This window comes from Folsomia candida, unplaced genomic scaffold, assembly GCF_002217175.1.
Source record: "Folsomia candida strain VU population unplaced genomic scaffold, ASM221717v1 Fcan01_Sc037, whole genome shotgun sequence".
In the NCBI taxonomy this organism is placed as follows: domain Eukaryota; kingdom Metazoa; phylum Arthropoda; class Collembola; order Entomobryomorpha; family Isotomidae; genus Folsomia; species Folsomia candida.
Window position 1 is genome coordinate 247816 of NW_019091229.1, and position 18050 is coordinate 265865.

General features: G+C 38.7%; 2 protein-coding genes and 1 long non-coding RNA gene across 3 annotated transcripts; 1 reads left to right on the plus strand and 2 right to left on the minus strand.

Moving 5' to 3' along the window:
- Window positions 1-776: 776 nt before the first annotated feature.
- Window positions 777-3671, plus strand: LOC110860986 (vacuolar protein sorting-associated protein 4B). The gene is made up of 7 exons (XM_035860814.1): window positions 777-1022; window positions 1932-2573; window positions 2644-2794; window positions 2873-2916; window positions 2983-3160; window positions 3262-3400; window positions 3474-3671. Exons 1-7 carry the CDS (start codon window positions 812-814, stop codon window positions 3669-3671), a joined length of 1563 nt encoding a protein of 520 aa, XP_035716707.1. The 5' UTR covers window positions 777-811.
- Window positions 3672-9530: 5859 nt separating this feature from the next.
- LOC118439521 lies at window positions 9531-10635 on the minus strand. Its single transcript, XR_004837468.1, has 3 exons — window positions 10301-10635; window positions 9753-9837; window positions 9531-9679 (listed from the first exon to the last, which is right to left on the minus strand). It is a non-coding gene; the product is annotated as an uncharacterized LOC118439521 (long non-coding RNA).
- A 4142-nt stretch (window positions 10636-14777) lies between these two features.
- LOC110860987 (importin-8) lies at window positions 14778-17863 on the minus strand. The gene is made up of 6 exons (XM_022110103.1): window positions 17780-17863; window positions 17005-17376; window positions 16696-16940; window positions 16357-16636; window positions 15945-16023; window positions 14778-14914 (listed from the first exon to the last, which is right to left on the minus strand). Exons 1-6 carry the CDS (start codon window positions 17861-17863, stop codon window positions 14778-14780), a joined length of 1197 nt encoding a protein of 398 aa, XP_021965795.1.
- Window positions 17864-18050: the final 187 nt, after the last annotated feature.

Consider the following 18050-nt stretch of genomic DNA (forward strand, 5'->3'; position numbering starts at 1 on the left):
CCTCTGCTCATTCCTGTGTAATAAATTTTTCCTTAATTATAAGCAATTTTTCAAATCCAATTTGGATACTAAAATTAAATTACAGCAAGCTTTCTGAAATCGTGTTTAGAGAAATGGGAGCAGACGTATGTACATGCAAACATGGTTGCATAATAAAGTCAGAGGCAGCTTGAGACTTATGCATAAAAGTCGAAAGAGAAGGGTTTTTACCAATGGGTTGGAACTCAACGAATAAGTTCTGAAATGCGTAAAAGTGAGTTCCGTATCATGGACAAGTAAATAAGGATCACTAAACTGGACGGCATCTTTGTATGTATAGATCTATGGTTTTGTATATGTGGTGTACATTGGACGAGGGGAAAAAGTCAAACCTGCTCGATTTATCAGTAAAGTTTACGCGATGATCTTTCTCTCTCTCTCTCGCCACACACAAAATGATGCCATGCATGCATATATATGAATGAAGCCAAAATTTTGCACACAAACTACGAATTGAAATCACGAACAACTAACCGTATTTGCTCTGGAATTTCTTCTGCCTGTCTTTCATGAATTTCTTCTCGTGATTCCTTGGCAGGTTCCTCTTCAGATTCATTTAGTAACTCCTGCGTCTGGTCCGTCACTTTTTCTGAATTGTCAACAAGTTGTTCGGAATGAGTCACACTTTCGGTTTCAGAAGCACTTTCTCCCTCTGTTTCCGATTCCGACACCTCCTCGTACATCATTTTTTAATTTAATCAATTTCAAAATTTGGCAAAATTAAGTTTTAGAAAAGTGTATCGCTGGAGTACACCCTGACAATGTGGAGTCCATGGAAGAGGAGGAGAGTGACGACGACGGAAAATCTTCACAATTTGAAAGCGACGACGACGAGAAACTACAAGTGCTTATCTCAGAATTAGAGACGGGTGTACGCGACGAGGAGGAGGAAAGCTGCAATGACGGGAAACTTGACCAGGAAAGGAAAATTACCGAGGAAGAAAACATAAGCGGAATTAAGGGCAACTCTGATAATAAACAAGGTCCAAAAAATTGGAAATCTTAGCGAGACCGTGCAAGAACAACTAATAAATTAAATTACACTGTAGAATTTTTGTATCACCGCTCTCCATACCACTTTTTTACTGGAAGAATTAATCCCTTAAGTAGAATACACTGGTCCCCCTCAATCGGTCTGATGATTTTATCAGAATAAAAATACGGAATATCCAAATTAGTATCTCAAAATTTTAGATTTGTAACTTTTTAAAACAAATATGTATGTACTTCACAATTATTAAACCTTCATATTTGATCTCAGTTAATTTAATTTTCAAACTTCTAGTGTGAAACTTGAAATTACTTCTCGTTTTTTTAAAAATTAAGAATCCATGCGTATGAAAAGCAAAATTCAGAATGGTTCCAGCAAAAATGATACCCAGAGCGATAAAAAACAAATGCTTCAATCTAATTGAATTTATTAGTTAATATTGCACGGCCTCACTAAGATTTCCAATTTTTTGGGACCTTGTGTATTTAAAGCTAATAATTGGTTGTTATTAATAATATATGCACCGCAACACCGCTATTATTTGTCCATCCTGAATATTTTTTTTGGATTTTCCAATCTATATAACTCCTCCATTTCTTAACCGATTTAGGTAATTTTGCACTTAAAATGTTCAGAATGTCTTTTCCTACAATGTTTGCAGTACTGAGTTACACTACCTACGAGGCATGGAAAGCAATGTCTTGAAGGGAAAAGTTTTGCACATTTTGGTGCATATCACCTGGGTAAAGATAAAAAAATTCTCGAACTCGACTTGTGCATAGTTTCGAAATCCCGTAAAAATGATCGGTGCAACACTTTATCAAAATCGGCTCAGAAAATGTCGAATTATGCCACTTTTTGGTGGGCTAAATTAAAACTTATTATTTTTTTTCGTTGTTAGGTATTTGCCACACTGAGGAAAACGACAAACGTTCGACAGCAACGGGGGACCATAAACAGCCTGAGGTTCTGCCAACCACAAACAACTTACCTACAGCGGTCAGACTGACTATGCCTGTTAGCTGTGGCTTGGCTGAGACGTTCAATCCAGTAACAAATCCGTTAGTTTCTCTAATGGGTATGGATTCAGAAATCCATTTCTCATATGTAAATCCCTCAGCCAACAGCGGAACACAAACCATTTCTATGCAAGATCTTACCGAAAACAACGAAAATGCCACAAAGGGAAAATCGACTAATAAGGAAGCAGTTAAATTAAAGGAAAAAGCAGTTGCCATAACTGATGACATTATTTTACAGTGTCTCGTGAAAACAGGAAGTGGGAGGCTGTCGGACGTGATTGGTTTGGACCACGTTATCGTGAGTATGAAGAAAACCATTTTCCTACCATTGGTGGCGGAGAAAGAATTTGGCAGTGACCTTCAAGGCGTGCTGCTTTTTGGACCTTCTGGGGTTGGAAAAACCCATATCTTAAGCTGTCTTGTGGGGGAGCTTAACTATATAAAAGAGGAAAAGTGCAAAACCATCCCAACGATAAGCATCTGGAAGGTAGAGCCAAAAGACATCTTGCATAAGTGGATAGGTATGCTAACTGTGTCGTTAATTTTTACTGTTTATGCCAGCTTAAAATTTATCCTGTCAATATTTTGCAGGTGACTCAGACAAGTACCTCAGTCGGATTTTCGAGTTGGCTCATGAGAAGCGCCCGTCGATAATAATTATTGACGAGATCGACTCTCTATTATGTCAGCGAAAAGAGGACGATCCTGAACACATTCGACGGCTCAAGACGGGATTTCTTTCGTAAGTATTTTCATTTTTTGTATTACGCATCCTTGTAGTACGCATTTATGCATCTTGCTATTATGCAATTAATTACAGGTGCATGGATGGCCTAAATAATTATTCTGGAATTGTGGTCGTGGGTTAGTCTTTGGTGGCACAGACCATTACATAGTTTCAAGTTGCTTAAGTTAACTAAATTTTCCCAGGATTGACAAATTTTCCGCAGCATTTGGATTATGCATTCAGGCGAAGGTTTTCGAAAAGAATTTATATTGGATTACCCGATTCCTTTGCAAGGGAGCGAATACTAGCACACTATTTAAAGAAAACAAATCTTTTAACGGAATCATTCGATCTTGGCAAAATATCTTCAATGACTGAGGGGTATTATATATATGTATATTTCATATGTTGTATTACATATATGTATAGTTTCTTCACTTCTCACCAAATTAATTTCACATTACCGATTTATTTCGCATTAGTTTCTCTGCCCACGACCTTGCTGTTGCCATTTCAAAACTACAAGCACTTCAGTACACTAGTAACTTTTCCTCCGACGGTGTGAACGATATTGTCCAACTTATGAAGGTGGGCTGCAAGCCAACAACATTGATAACCCAGGTATGTCTTATTCGCCATGCTTGAAATACTTGGCCCGTGTCGCTATTACTAATTAATTTTGAATTTCTACTAGGAAATGTTTGAAGGATTAATTCGGACTGATGGATCAACCAATGGGGCCACGAACGATGAGAAAACCGTTGATGAGCTTAAAAGGTGGGGACAAGAATTCGGAGCAGAGGGTATGACTCAACCGGTTTATTATGAAGGAGAGTATGAGCCAACGCTCAGCTCGTGCCTATTTGAAATGTTTTGCTGCCTGTTTTACTAAACATGATCTTACTCGATAAATATTATTTAAATTCAATAAATGCACATCTATTATCAACTTACATATTAAACGAAACTATGGTGAAATCCGCAACCGAGCGTTTGCCTTTCTCTTGCAATTTTTCTCGTTGTGGAAAAAATGCATTACGTATTCCATCATATCTTCGCTCACACTGTGCATTATGAAAAATCCTGTTCTATTATTTATCCAGGCACTGATAATTATAATAGTTCCATCAAAATCGGAGCGAGTTAAAACCGATGCCGATATCAAATTCTTAGTCAAATCTTGTGTAACTTCAGTTCAAATAAATATTTATAATCTGAGTATAAATTGTCATTGTAAATATACAAGTGCGGGGCGGGAAATTTTTTGTCAGGATGCGGGTCAGCGGAGTCTTATGGAGCATGTAATTGTGCATTATTTTCGATTTCAAAGAATGCCGTAAGTCAAATGCCGGGCTGGGGAAGTCAAAATCCAATCATGACATAAATTGACTAGAAATTGACAAGTGCGGGGCGGGAAATTTTTTGTCAGGATGCGGGTCGGCGAAGTCTTATGGAGTATGAAATTGTGCATTATTTTCGATTTCAAGGAATGCCGTAAGTGAAATGCCGCGCTGGGGAAGTCAAAATCCAATTTTGACATGAATTGACTAGAAATTGACAAGTGCGGGGCGGGAAATTTTTTGTCAGGATGCGGGTCGGCGGGGCCTTATGGAGCATGTAATTGTGCATTATTTTAAATTTCAAAGAATGCCGTAAGTCAAATGCCGCGCTGGGGAAGTCAAAATCCAATCATGACATAAATTGACTAGAAATTGACAAGTGCGGGGCGGGAAATTTTTTGTCAGGATGCGGGTCGGCGAAGTCTTATGGAGTATGAAATTGTGCATTATTTTCGATTTCAAGGAATGCCGTAAGTGAAATGCCGCGCTGGGGAAGTCAAAATCCAATCATGACATAAATTGACTAGAAATTGACAAGTGCGGGGCGGGAAATTTTTTGTCAGGATGCGGGTCGGCGGAGTCTTATGGAGCATGTAATTGTGCATTATTTTAAATTTCAAAGAATGCCGTAAGTGAAATGCCGCGCTGGGGAAGTCAAAATCCAATCATGACATAAATTGACTAGAAATTGACAAGTGCGGGGCGGGAAATTTTTTGTCAGGATGCGGGTCGGCGAAGTCTTATGGAGTATGAAATTGTGCATTATTTTCGATTTCAAGGAATGCCGTAAGTGAAATGCCGCGCTGGGGAAGTCAAAATCCAATCATGACATAAATTGACTAGAAATTGACAAGTGCGGGGCGGGAAATTTTTTGTCAGGATGCGGGTCGGCGGAGTCTTATGGAGCATGTAATTGTGCATTATTTTAAATTTCAAAGAATGCCGTAAGTGAAATGCCGCGCTGGGGAAGTCAAAATCCAATCATGACATAAATTGACTAGAAATTGACAAGTGCGGGGCGGGAAATTTTTTGTCAGGATGCGGGTCGGCGAAGTCTTATGGAGTATGAAATTGTGCATTATTTTCGATTTCAAGGAATGCCGTAAGTGAAATGCCGCGCTGGGGAAGTCAAAATCCAATCATGACATAAATTGACTAGAAATTGACAAGTGCGGGGCGGGAAATTTTTTGTCAGGATGCGGGTCGGCGAAGTCTTATGGAGTATGAAATTGTGCATTATTTTCGATTCCAAGGAATGCCGTAAGTGAAATGCCGCGCTGGGGAAGTCAAAATCCAATTTTGACATGAATTGACTAGAAATTGACAAGTGCGGGGCGGGAAATTTTTTGTCAGGATGCGGGTCGGCGGGGCCTTATGGAGCATGTAATTGTGCATTATTTTAAATTTCAAAGAATGCCGTAAGTGAAATGCCGCGCTGGGGAAGTCAAAATCCAATCATGACATAAATTGACTAGAAATTGACAAGTGCGGGGCGGGAAATTTTTTGTCAGGATGCGGGTCGGCGAAGTCTTATGGAGTATGAAATTGTGCATTATTTTCGATTCCAAGGAATGCCGTAAGTGAAATGCCGCGCTGGGGAAGTCAAAATCCAATTTTGACATGAATTGACTAGAAATTGACAAGTGCGGGGCGGGAAATTTTTTGTCAGGATGCGGGTCGGCGGGGCCTTATGGAGCATGTAATTGTGCATTATTTTAAATTTCAAAGAATGCCGTAAGTCAAATGCCGCGCTGGGGAAGTCAAAATCCAATCATGACATAAATTGACTAGAAATTGACAAGTGCGGGGCGGGAAATTTTTTGTCAGGATGCGGGTCGGCGAAGTCTTATGGAGTATGAAATTGTGCATTATTTTCGATTCCAAGGAATGCCGTAAGTGAAATGCCGCGCTGGGGAAGTCAAAATCCAATTTTGACATGAATTGACTAGAAATTGACAAGTGCGGGGCGGGAAATTTTTTGTCAGGATGCGGGTCGGCGGAGTCTTATGGAGCATGTAATTGTGCATTATTTTAAATTTCAAAGAATGCCGTAAGTCAAATGCCGCGCTGGGGAAGTCAAAATCCAATCATGACATAAATTGACTAGAAATTGACAAGTGCGGGGCGGGAAATTTTTTGTCAGGATGCGGGTCGGCGAAGTCTTATGGAGTATGAAATTGTGCATTATTTTCGATTCCAAGGAATGCCGTAAGTGAAATGCCGCGCTGGGGAAGTCAAAATCCAATTTTGACATGAATTGACTAGAAATTGACAAGTGCGGGGCGGGAAATTTTTTGTCAGGATGCGGGTCGGCGGAGTCTTATGGAGCATGTAATTGTGCATTATTTTAAATTTCAAAGAATGCCGTAAGTGAAATGCCGCGCTGGGGAAGTCAAAATCCAATCATGACATAAATTGACTAGAAATTGACAAGTGCGGGGCGGGAAATTTTTTGTCAGGATGCGGGTCGGCGAAGTCTTATGGAGTATGAAATTGTGCATTATTTTCGATTCCAAGGAATGCCGTAAGTGAAATGCCGCGCTGGGGAAGTCAAAATCCAATTTTGACATGAATTGACTAGAAATTGACAAGTGCGGGGCGGGAAATTTTTTGTCAGGATGCGGGTCGGCGGGGCCTTATGGAGCATGTAATTGTGCATTATTTTAAATTTCAAAGAATGCCGTAAGTCAAATGCCGCGCTGGGGAAGTCAAAATCCAATCATGACATAAATTGACTAGAAATTGACAAGTGCGGGGCGGGAAATTTTTTGTCAGGATGCGGGTCGGCGAAGTCTTATGGAGTATGAAATTGTGCATTATTTTCGATTCCAAGGAATGCCGTAAGTGAAATGCCACGCTGGGGAAGTCAAAATCCAATTTTGACATGAATTGACTAGAAATTGACAAGTGCGGGGCGGGAAATTTTTTGTCAGGATGCGGGTCCGCGGGGCCTTATGGAGCATGTAATTGTGCATTATTTTAAATTTCAAAGAATGCCGTAAGTCAAATGCCGCGCTGGGGAAGTCAAAATCCAATCATGACATAAATTGACTAGAAATTGACAAGTGCGGGGCGGGAAATTTTTTGTCAGGATGCGGGTCGGCGGAGTCTTATGGAGCATGTAATTGTGCATTATTTTAAATTTCAAAGAATGCCGTAAGTGAAATGCCGCGCTGGGGAAGTCAAAATCCAATCATGACATAAATTGACTAGAAATTGACAAGTGCGGGGCGGGAAATTTTTTGTCAGGATGCGGGTCGGCGGAGTCTTATGGAGCATGTAATTGTGCATTATTTTAAATTTCAAAGAATGCCGTAAGTGAAATGCCGCGCTGGGGAAGTCAAAATCCAATTTTGACATGAATTGACTAGAAATTGACAAGTGCGGGGCGGGAAATTTTTTGTCAGGATGCGGGTCCGCGGGGCCTTATGGAGCATGTAATTGTGCATTATTTTAAATTTCAAAGAATGCCGTAAGTCAAATGCCGCGCTGGGGAAGTCAAAATCCAATCATGACATAAATTGACTAGAAATTGACAAGTGCGGGGCGGGAAATTTTTTGTCAGGATGCGGGTCGGCGAAGTCTTATGGAGTATGAAATTGTGCATTATTTTCGATTCCAAGGAATGCCGTAAGTGAAATGCCGCGCTTGGGAAGTCAAAATCCAATTTTGACATGAATTGACTAGAAATTGACAAGTGCGGGGCGGGAAATTTTTTGTCAGGATGCGGGTCGGCGGAGTCTTATGGAGCATGTAATCTAACTTCACAGACGTAAATTTCAGTGTGTTTTTTTGAGATAAGTAATTATCTACTGATATGATACAGAAGATAATAATTGATGTGCTTACCTTTGTTAAGAAAAAGCAATTTAAACTGATGCCAGAATTATTTTAAGTTAATTTTCAAGCATGAAGAATGCAACACGTGCAAATTAAACTGGTCACTAAAAAGTTGTGGCGGCCTTCCTATAAGCGGGGCGAAAAGAGACAAACGACACTTCTACCTTCGTTTACCATTTTTTCACTATAAATTTCCTCGAAAATTCGTTGCTATTTTTTTCAAATCGACTTGTTTGTAGTACAAAAAATTTGCTTTAGATTAAAATATTAAAAGTTGCATTTACCTCAAACCTCATGGAGTTGGTTCGATTTTAGAAATTGCATTTGAATACATTGGATAGGGGTAGAGTGAGATTGCGCGCCAACGCGTCATCCATTGGAACCTTAATCTTCATTCGTAATTTCTATACAGTAGATAGATGCGGCTTATTTTAATTTTCATGTGTAATGTGTAATGCATATATTTAATTGAACTTTAAAGCAAAGAACGAGAGGTTTTATTAAGGGGGCATAATACAAAATTAACGCAAACACGTGGACCGTGGTACAAATATTTGACGACAATTATTATGTTTATCTATGACCAAGGAGGAGACCTTGCGAGGTTGTCAGTAACAGATTTCGACGCCCTTGGGATATGTGGTAGTGAAAACAGGGCTTTTTTCACGTTTTTGACGCATTTAAGTGGGTGTGACGGGCGTAAATGTGACCATGGATGGAGTCAAACCACTTCAGGGTTTCAGTAAACTCATGGGACGCTACCACCAGGGTTCGGAAAACCCCGGGGTTTTTCTAGAAAAACCCAACCCCGTGGGTTTTTCCGGGGTTTTTGGGGTTTTTGTGGGTTTTTGGGTTTTTGTGGGTTTTTGTAGATTTTGGGGCAGGTTGAACCAGAATTCCTAAAATTATTTATTAGATAAAGACTAATTTAATATACAATTTTAACATGCAATTTTAACCGTTATCATTGATTTGGACTATTACATAGAAAATTCATGTTTGACATGTAAACCTGGAAATATGCAATGATACTTGGAAATTCAAGTCGCAAATGAAAATTCTCAAAATTTCAAGATGAGGCAGAAAAGTTAATTAGCATTGATCTACGTTGTAGTTAAATGGATTTTGTTTCAATCTGCTTCAAAATCTTACAAAAACCCCGGAAAACCCCACAAAAACCCACAAAAACCCGCAAAAACCCCAACCCACAAAAACCCGGGGTAGCGAACCCTGGCTACCACATATCCAAAAGGCGTCGAAATCTGTTACTAGCAACCTTGGAAGCTCTCCTCCTAAGAGATCTTATTTATAGCATCCATAGGGACCATGCACAACTCAACATCAATTTCCGCTCTACAACCAACACATAAATTTTGGAAATTTAAAGCCTTTCATGTATCTATCAAAACCAAAATTGGATTGGATTTTGGGCGGGAATTATTAAAGCCAAAAACTGCTAAAAGCTTGTACATATATACATACACATGACAATTAGTTAAGTAGTTCGACCAACGAACTAAAATACAGTTAATGTAATTTATTTAGATGGAAGCATGTGTATAAAAAGAAAATGGAACAGACATTGTGATAGTAAAAAATTTTGAATGGGAACTTTGAAATATACTTATTATGTGAAAACGGGTACTTTTTGATTCTATTAATTGGATCCAACTTTTTCCTACTCCAGATTTTGCTCCATGACACCAGCCTTTCTCTTAACCTGTAATAAAGTTACAATTTTTAAAAGTCGAGTTGGTCGTTTTATCTCTGGTTATTTTTTATTATGGACTGACTCTGGGCTCTCGGGTTGTTTTGGGTGATACTAGGGGTCACGATTGGACACGCGTCTTCCAAGCAAGCAGCTAGCCATGTGCTTATCTGCGAATTTTAATGTGTTTTCGCCATGTTAACTTCAATAAATTTGACTTATGAAATGAGCACTAAAGAAAGCCATGTTTGAAAAAGACCAAATAATTTTGAACTTCGGTAAATCTATGTGACACTTTTAGGACAATTTCAAGCGTAATCTAAATCTGCAATCAGTTTTTGTGTAGCTCGTCTGGTTAAAAAAGGAGAATTATAAATCAACAAGCACTCGCGAACAGTTTTCAAGACGAGTAGAAAAGCTAAAATGGCGAGCGGTCGGCAAAAAATTCGAAACCCAGGGAAAAATGAAGTGTTCGGAGTTTTGAAAACTGTAAATAAATTGTAAAATACAGGCAGATGATATGATTTAAATTTGTGTAAATTCAGTCTTACCGTTTTCTTGCTAAAAATTATTATGAAAACATGGCTTTCTTTAGTGCATAACTTAAAGGAGAAATAAATAGATAAAAACTACCTTTCCCTTTTTTTAGCACATAAATGCACCCGTAGTGGGACAGCGCCGTGGTGAAATTTTCACGCTGGTTTTCCAGATCTGGTCGACGATCAAAGTAAACTTGGACAAAGTCAACAAAATCTCGGCTTCTCCCCAGACCCCCCAAAAAATTTTTAAATTCTGCAAATGACTTCTTTGCTACCACGTCATATTCGTAGAGGTCAGCTGGATCGAAGGGATCAACTTGCGGCGCGGTTGTGCAATTGTCGAGAAGGGATTTTATCCGAATTAATCGCTTGCTCACTAAAGAATTAGTTCGATCATTAGGGGCCGTTCATAAATTATGTAACGTAAAAATCGACTTTTTTCAGACCCCTCTGTCACACTAGTGTAACGCAAGACCACTACTCCCTCCCCCTGTGTAACGTAGCGCAAATCTCATTTTCTCCCAAAAATTAAAGACCCAAAATGAAAGTGCGAATAGTGGATAACCCCGTTCTTTTTTGTTAGTTAAGAGGTGATAAAGGCTTTGTTAAATTTCTGTGTTCTTTTGTTATTAGAAATTAGGACTATTCTCAATTTTCCTAATTTAACTTTAATTTTCCTAAATTTTCAAACCGCGTGGTTAATTTTTTTGCTCAATTGCTGATTTTAGCCTATTTATGTTTGTGTGACGTAACGCGGGATTCTGACCCCCCTCGTCACATCTTACTCTGAGTACCCCTCCCCCCCTCTCGCGTTACATAATTTATGAACGGTCCACTGAAACTTGAGACAAAATATGAACATTCCGTGAGAATGAGAATAAACGAGTGCCTTACAACTATGCCATGTGACATCTTTGGGTCCGGTCCTTCTGGACAGAAACGCCTCCACCTCATTCTAAAAATAATATAGACAATGAAAAACTTAGACATGTTGTATTAAATATGTAATCAGTGTTCTCCCAAGATTTCGGCTTTTCGAATCTTATAATCTGCGTTTTTCTCTAAATTTATGCAACTCCTGAGCTAGGAGCTATCAATTAGTATACGATGTAAATTTGGGATAAAAACATGCATACCTGTTCACTTTGATTCATGGGATTCATTATGATAGAGAATGATAGTGAATGAAAATGAATTTCCTGTGATTTGAATTATAATGAGTGGTAGATTCAGTCCTTTGGGATGGAATGAAAGGATTTCTCACTCCTTTCATTTTTCACCCTATGCTTCATACATGGGGCGAAGTAAGAAATGAAGTCAGATGAAGTGAAATGAAATGAGTTTGAAAGAAAATGACTGAATGTGAATGAAAATCTTCAGTCAGAAATCGAGATGACTGAACTTTGAATAAAAATAGTTTGTTTGAACAGATATGAAAACATGTACAAAACAAATAAGCATTACAATCGGCTTGGGGGTTGTGTTTTTTAGCGAACCGTATGCAATGAATGATTGTTAATCATTCATTTTGTTTCCTAAACTTGTCATGTATGTATGCTTAAAATGAATGAAAAAAGCGAATTGTATACAAAACTAAGCTAATCAACGTTTATTTATGGAAAAGCTATAGGGTTTTATTTTCCTGTCAAAAACAATTTTTCCCATACGGCCGATGAGAAAAAGTGGAATAAAGGCCGGGCGAATGGTTTCCAGATCTAACCAAATTAGTAATTGACAACTGCAATTACAAATTAGTAATTGTAATTTGTAATTGCAATTACTTCATTCAGAAAATGTAATTTTAATTGTAATTTGTAATTGAACTAAATGTAATTTGTAATTGGAAGAAACCAGCCCAACTGTACTACAAAACGCTTTTCCATATTAAGCAAAAAGCAGAGCGAGAATCAGACTCTGGTGGGTATCCACCACCACCGCTGGCTCTCGTTGCGACAGTGCCGGGATTATGAACCAACTCGTGTTGAGATGCTTTTCATCTCTCACACGAGTTGGTTCATCGTTTTAAACTCTCCAGTTTTTCAAATAAAAATAAAAAAAACGTGCGAATTTTTAATAAAATATTTAAAAAGTGCACCATGGAGGATTACTCCTCCCCCAGCGAGCAGCCACCTCCACCACCACCCCCCATTGCACCCCTGCCACCACCGCCACCCCCACTTTCGTCGCCATCATCATCGTCGCGTTAATTTTCGAGCGCATAGTATCATTATAAATTCCGAAACGCGTAAGTTTTAAATTTGGGGCGGTTTGGACAGACTAAATTTGCTTATCTTAGAAATTGATAAGTACACTGATAAGCACTGTAGCGTAAAAATTTGAGTGCACATTATCATTATATATTCAGAAAAGCTTAAGTTTTAAATTTTTTGGCTATTTATTATATACATGTCATTATTGCATAAGCTGCCTTGCTACGGCTCTTGCCTTATGAAGCGCCTCCCCCAGAAACTTTGACCCCAAAAAACTCATGGTAGCGGCCATTTTTAGTCGGACAACCAAGGCTGAAAATGTAGCTCTTCTCATGAAGAAAAATCTGGCATCAGGTTGTCAGACTAAAAATGGCCGCTACCATGATTTTTTTAACGATTTATGTGTATGTGAAAAAACCGCCAATTTTCGAATTTTGAAACTCTTGATGCATCAAAATGTTCGTATTCAAGGGGGAAGTCAAATGTCAAATGCAACTTGGGGTCTAAATCTTTTTGTACCGAGTGTACATTTATTTTCTCACTTTTCCCAATTTTCTTCCGCAATTTTTGAAGGGGGTGTGGTTGCATATAAATTAATAATAGCTACGTTATATTGATCCTTTCACCAAAATATAAGGTTCCAATTTTTTATGCGAAATTCGGTGACATCGAGGCGAAAAGGGGTTGTACAGTACACTCGGCCTTCCTCAATTGTACATTTCAACATGGTGTAATCGTAATTCAATTACTTCTTCAATTACAATTACTAAATCACCATCTATCATGAGAAGAACCAATCAAAATTCAAGGTTTTTGTTAAATTTGCCGTAATATGTGAACATTTCACTGACTTTCACCTTTTGGATTAAAACAAACATTTTTTCGTATTCGCAATTTTTGTTAAATTACATCAGAATTAATTACTACCTAGGGTGTATAACTCCTTTGACACATTGGGCCTTATGCATGAAAATAAGTTGTTACAAATTACGCAATTGAATTATAAATCAAATTACTAATTATGTATAAGGCTCTCGCCATGGGAAGTTGATCACTTGATAGTTTCGTACAGGAGCGGTCGAAAAATAGGTTTTGAAATCTGAAATTGTTGTGGAATACGCCAAATATATCTAGCCACATGCTACAAAAGTTTCATAAGTTTTCATTGTAAAACAAATTTCGTACACCACTTCAAAGCGAAGAACTCGCGAAATGAGTTTTTCGTAAGTGCCAAAATTTGAGATACAGAGACTCGAAGAAGACTTGGCTACATTTCATCAGAGAAGGGTGTGGCCGTACAAAAATCAACACATACATACAAAAGTATGGAGAATCCGAAAATGTCAACTTCAAATAACCACCATTTGAAAAAACCATCATATTGACCCCTCAAAAGTTAAAAACGATTCAATCATTTTTTGAAAATTATTCATCCACGTCGGTGCCTGATGCGGCCATGAAATCAAAGATTAATACAAACCACTTGTATAATATTAATGCCTATAAAATGGGGGTCAAAGCGTATGCAAAGAAATCTCCAGCAACACATACAGGAACTAAAGAAAAAATGGTAATTATATGGTAATTGTATGGTAATGGTAATTAATTTTACTTGCAAAATTTGCAAGTAAAAGCTTTTTCTACGTGGAGATTTGGATGTAAAGGTAATTGTTAAAAGTATTGAAATTATTTTACTATTAAATTATGAATTTTCATTAAAAAATCTTAAATGTAATAGTAATTTGTGATATAATTCAATTACGTAATTTGTAATTGTAATTGAAGCGAATTTTTTTAGAGAAGTAATTGTAATTTGTAATTAGTAGTTGAGTTTTCTTGAGTAATTGTAACTGTAATTGAAGTAATGTTGTGATTGTAATTTGTAATTTGCCTTCCAAGTAATTTGGCCAGCTCTGATGGTTTCTAACGTTGAAAAGTGCGAAATTATGGCAGCTCATCTGTTCAGTTATGGGCAAGGCTAATCTGTTTATAATTATTCATTCATATTCGCGATTTCCATGATTTTCTGGACATTTCATCCTTCCACACTTTTAAATAGTTTTGATTGTTTCCTATTTTCCAGTATCAATACATATAAATCTGTGTTATTTTTAAAGATATAACTTATTATATCTCAAAATTCTATGGATAATACGAATATATAATTGAATTTTGGAAGCATGCCGTTTTCAACAAGTTTTTTCTAATCACCACAAAACCGAGTTTTTTCCATTTCCCGTCTATTTCTGATGACAAAAATGCCCGTTCCCCATTAACGGGGTCATCCATAAATTTTGTCACGCAAAAATTGCGATTTTCTAGACACCCGAATCATAATAATTGGTTAAATAATTTAGACAATTAATTTGTTGTTTTACTCACTACGTTAACTTCGTCATTCTTTGGAAGCGAAGTTTTAGTCTTGCTTAACCGGCCCAGATTTTCTAAAGCTTCGACTGGTTCTTCATAAATTTCGTCCCCATCGTGGCTCTGAGGTTCTAAACATTTTTCAATATTTGACAATTGGCATAATTTGAGTAAATATAAAATAAACCGTCGCAAACGCGCATACGGAAGTAGCTTCAGATGTACTTCACCCCAAACGGTCCCACCACAACTCGGGAACACTTAATTTCACTCTATTTCACCTATAGATTAATTTTTTGTAAAAATCTCATTTTGCCCCGACCACACCCCCTGGCGACGAGGGGGTGTGGAACAACTCGGGAACACTTAATTTCACTCTATTTCACCTATAGATTAATTTTTTGTAAAAATCTCATTTTGCCCCAACCACACCCCTGGCGCCTAGGGGGTGTGGCACAACTCCGGAACACATAATTTTACTCTATTTCACCTATAGATTAAATTGCACTAAAAATCTCATTTTGCCCCAACCACACCCGCTGGCGCCGAAGGGGTGCGGCAAAATCGGGGAAACACTCAATTTCACTTAATTTCATTTAATTTCACTCAATTTCACTTAATTTTACCCATAGAATAAATTGCACTAAAAATCTCATTTTGCCCCAACCACACCCCCTGGGGCCGAGGGGGTGTGGCACAATCGGGGAAGCACTTAATTTCACTTAATTTCACTTAATTTCATTTAATTTCACTCAATTTCACCTAATTTTACCCATAGATTAAATTGCACTAAAAATCTCATTTTGCCCCAACCACACCCCCTGGCGCCGAGGGGGTGTGGCACAACTCCGGAACACATAATTTTACTCTATTTCACCTATAGATTAAATTGCACTAAAAATCTCATTTTGCCCCGACCACACCCCCTGTCGCCAAAGGGGGTGTGGTCCGGTTGCCCCCAAAAGTTGATAGGATCCTCCCCCTGGGGTCCTATGTATGATGGCGAAAACCGATTTCGATTATCTCGATCCGTTCTCCTGATATCCTGCTGACAGACAGACGGACAGACAGACAGACAGACAGACAGACAGACAGACAAAGTCTTCACATAAAGTAGCTGAAGCTACTTAATAATATGGAATCATGATTTGATCTTCGTACCGTGCCCGTGAGACGTTTCATCTTTTTCCTCAGCAATAGGAGGAGGAATGAGGTCGTGCTGCAATGACGCCTTTACGACCTATCGTAAACCATAAAAAATAAACCATTACAACGAATGTAACCAAGGGGTGAAATAAAGTTTCATACGTTAAAATGAATATCATATTAGATATTTTTAAATAAAATATTGAAAACTGTGACGGAGAAAGACTGACCAATGCTTCCAAAATTTTACGCTCAATCGGACCCATAGGGGTCAAACAACCATTTCGAACAAGGGCATTTCAAATTATTAGAAGCATTAACGATTCCGGATAAATTTTGCATTTTAGTTTGTACCAAGTAGTTTTATGCAAATTTTAAAACTGTTAATTTACTTTGGGCACATCTATAATTTTGCAAAATTGCCCACCTGCAAATAGAGGCTGCCTTCTAGCATGACCTTATCCGCGACGAAGTTTCCGCTTCTGTGCGTTTCCAGGATTTGCAAGACGACTGGAGTAGCTCCTTCAGAGAAGTTTGAGAGGTAATCTGTCGCAGTGTCTTTGGTCATCCCGCCAGGAGACCCGTACCGCTTAAAAATTACGTATAAAATGCGAATTGTCCATTTTTTACTCTTCCACCAATCGTGCTCTTCCAACCCTTGGCGTTCCTCATCTTCCACTGGATTCTTTTCCAATTCCGGGTTTGTCCTAAATTAAATGGACCTTTAGTTCGACCTCCGTTAATGCGCATGAGTTCCACCACTCACCTAGCCAGAACATGTTTAACTAGCTCCATCCACTGTTGAAACCTGGTGCAGCTTCCTCTCTCGCCGAGTGGGAGCTGGTACTGAATGAGGGCGTAGAACGTCTTGAGAGCTAAACGCTGGATCATAAGAGCTTGAGGGGAATCATCCGGCAGCACACGGACCATGATTTGTTGAACAAGGGGGAGAAGGGTATCCACCGCCTCGTCAAGTGGCACCCGCTCGTCGCCCCTCTTATGGTCAAAACTCTGTCAAAATCAGATAATTAATTAGTTTGTGAAATTAATTTCAAGAGGAAAATATATTTCCAACCTTAACCAGGACACGGAACCCGCTCAACGCTCCTGGGTATCCCGCTGCGTCCGGTGATTGTAAATAGATGACGATGTCATCGACAAGGGATGGCCAGCGGGTGGGAAAGTCGGCTTTGCAAATGTATCCGATGCATTCGCAGAGTTCGGATCGGATAATTTGTGGGGCTTCGACGGCAGCATCGACGAGGGCGTCGCGAATGACGGCACGATCTTGGTCACGCAACTGGAAACGGGTAGTGTCCTCCACTGACCACGAGTTTAAAATGAATTTTTTTAAGTGATGCACCCCCGCTTGACGGATTGGCATCCCGACCCCGTGTGACATGATGATTTGGAGGAGGGCTGGAGCAACTCCGGGAATATTTTCGACCTGTTAATTAAACTTTGATTACTTTTCAGTTAATTAATCTGTGATGATCAGATGTCGGATATGAATGATGGATAAAAGGTCAAAATATGAATGAAAAATGTATATAAAAATCCTAAAAATATTACTTCAGAAATAAGTTATTTTTGTATGTTTAGCCTCTGTGCTACTCTATTTTTGTCAATAACATTAGGTCTGGGGTTATTTAATAAGACGAAGAGAATGACCAAAGTGAATGTGCAAATTTCTGCAAATTTTTCACTCTGAATCATTTTGAGAAAACTGAATTTTTTTCCATTTTCTGGAAAATTGGTATACACATAAATAAATCTTCGAATTTGGCCAGAAGTCATATTTCATTCATATCCGACGTATGGTGATGATTATGAGGAAGTTAGAAATTCACCTTGTTGAGCTCCTCGTCTGCAGCGGAGTGTTGATTAGGATCAATCGTGGCACGGAGGAGTCCTTCCATCCTTCTAATGTCCATTTTTACTAGGATTCGAAATAAAATTCCAGTCCAACAAAGCCTTTTCTGCTGATTTCCTCCACTTGAATAATCTGAAGACGAATTAACATGAAACTTGACCGCTCAACCGTGCAGGAAGCCCAACGAGTGGTCCCCTTTGTGACGAGTTGACTACGTCTGCAAAAGCACACAGAAAAGATAAATCGTC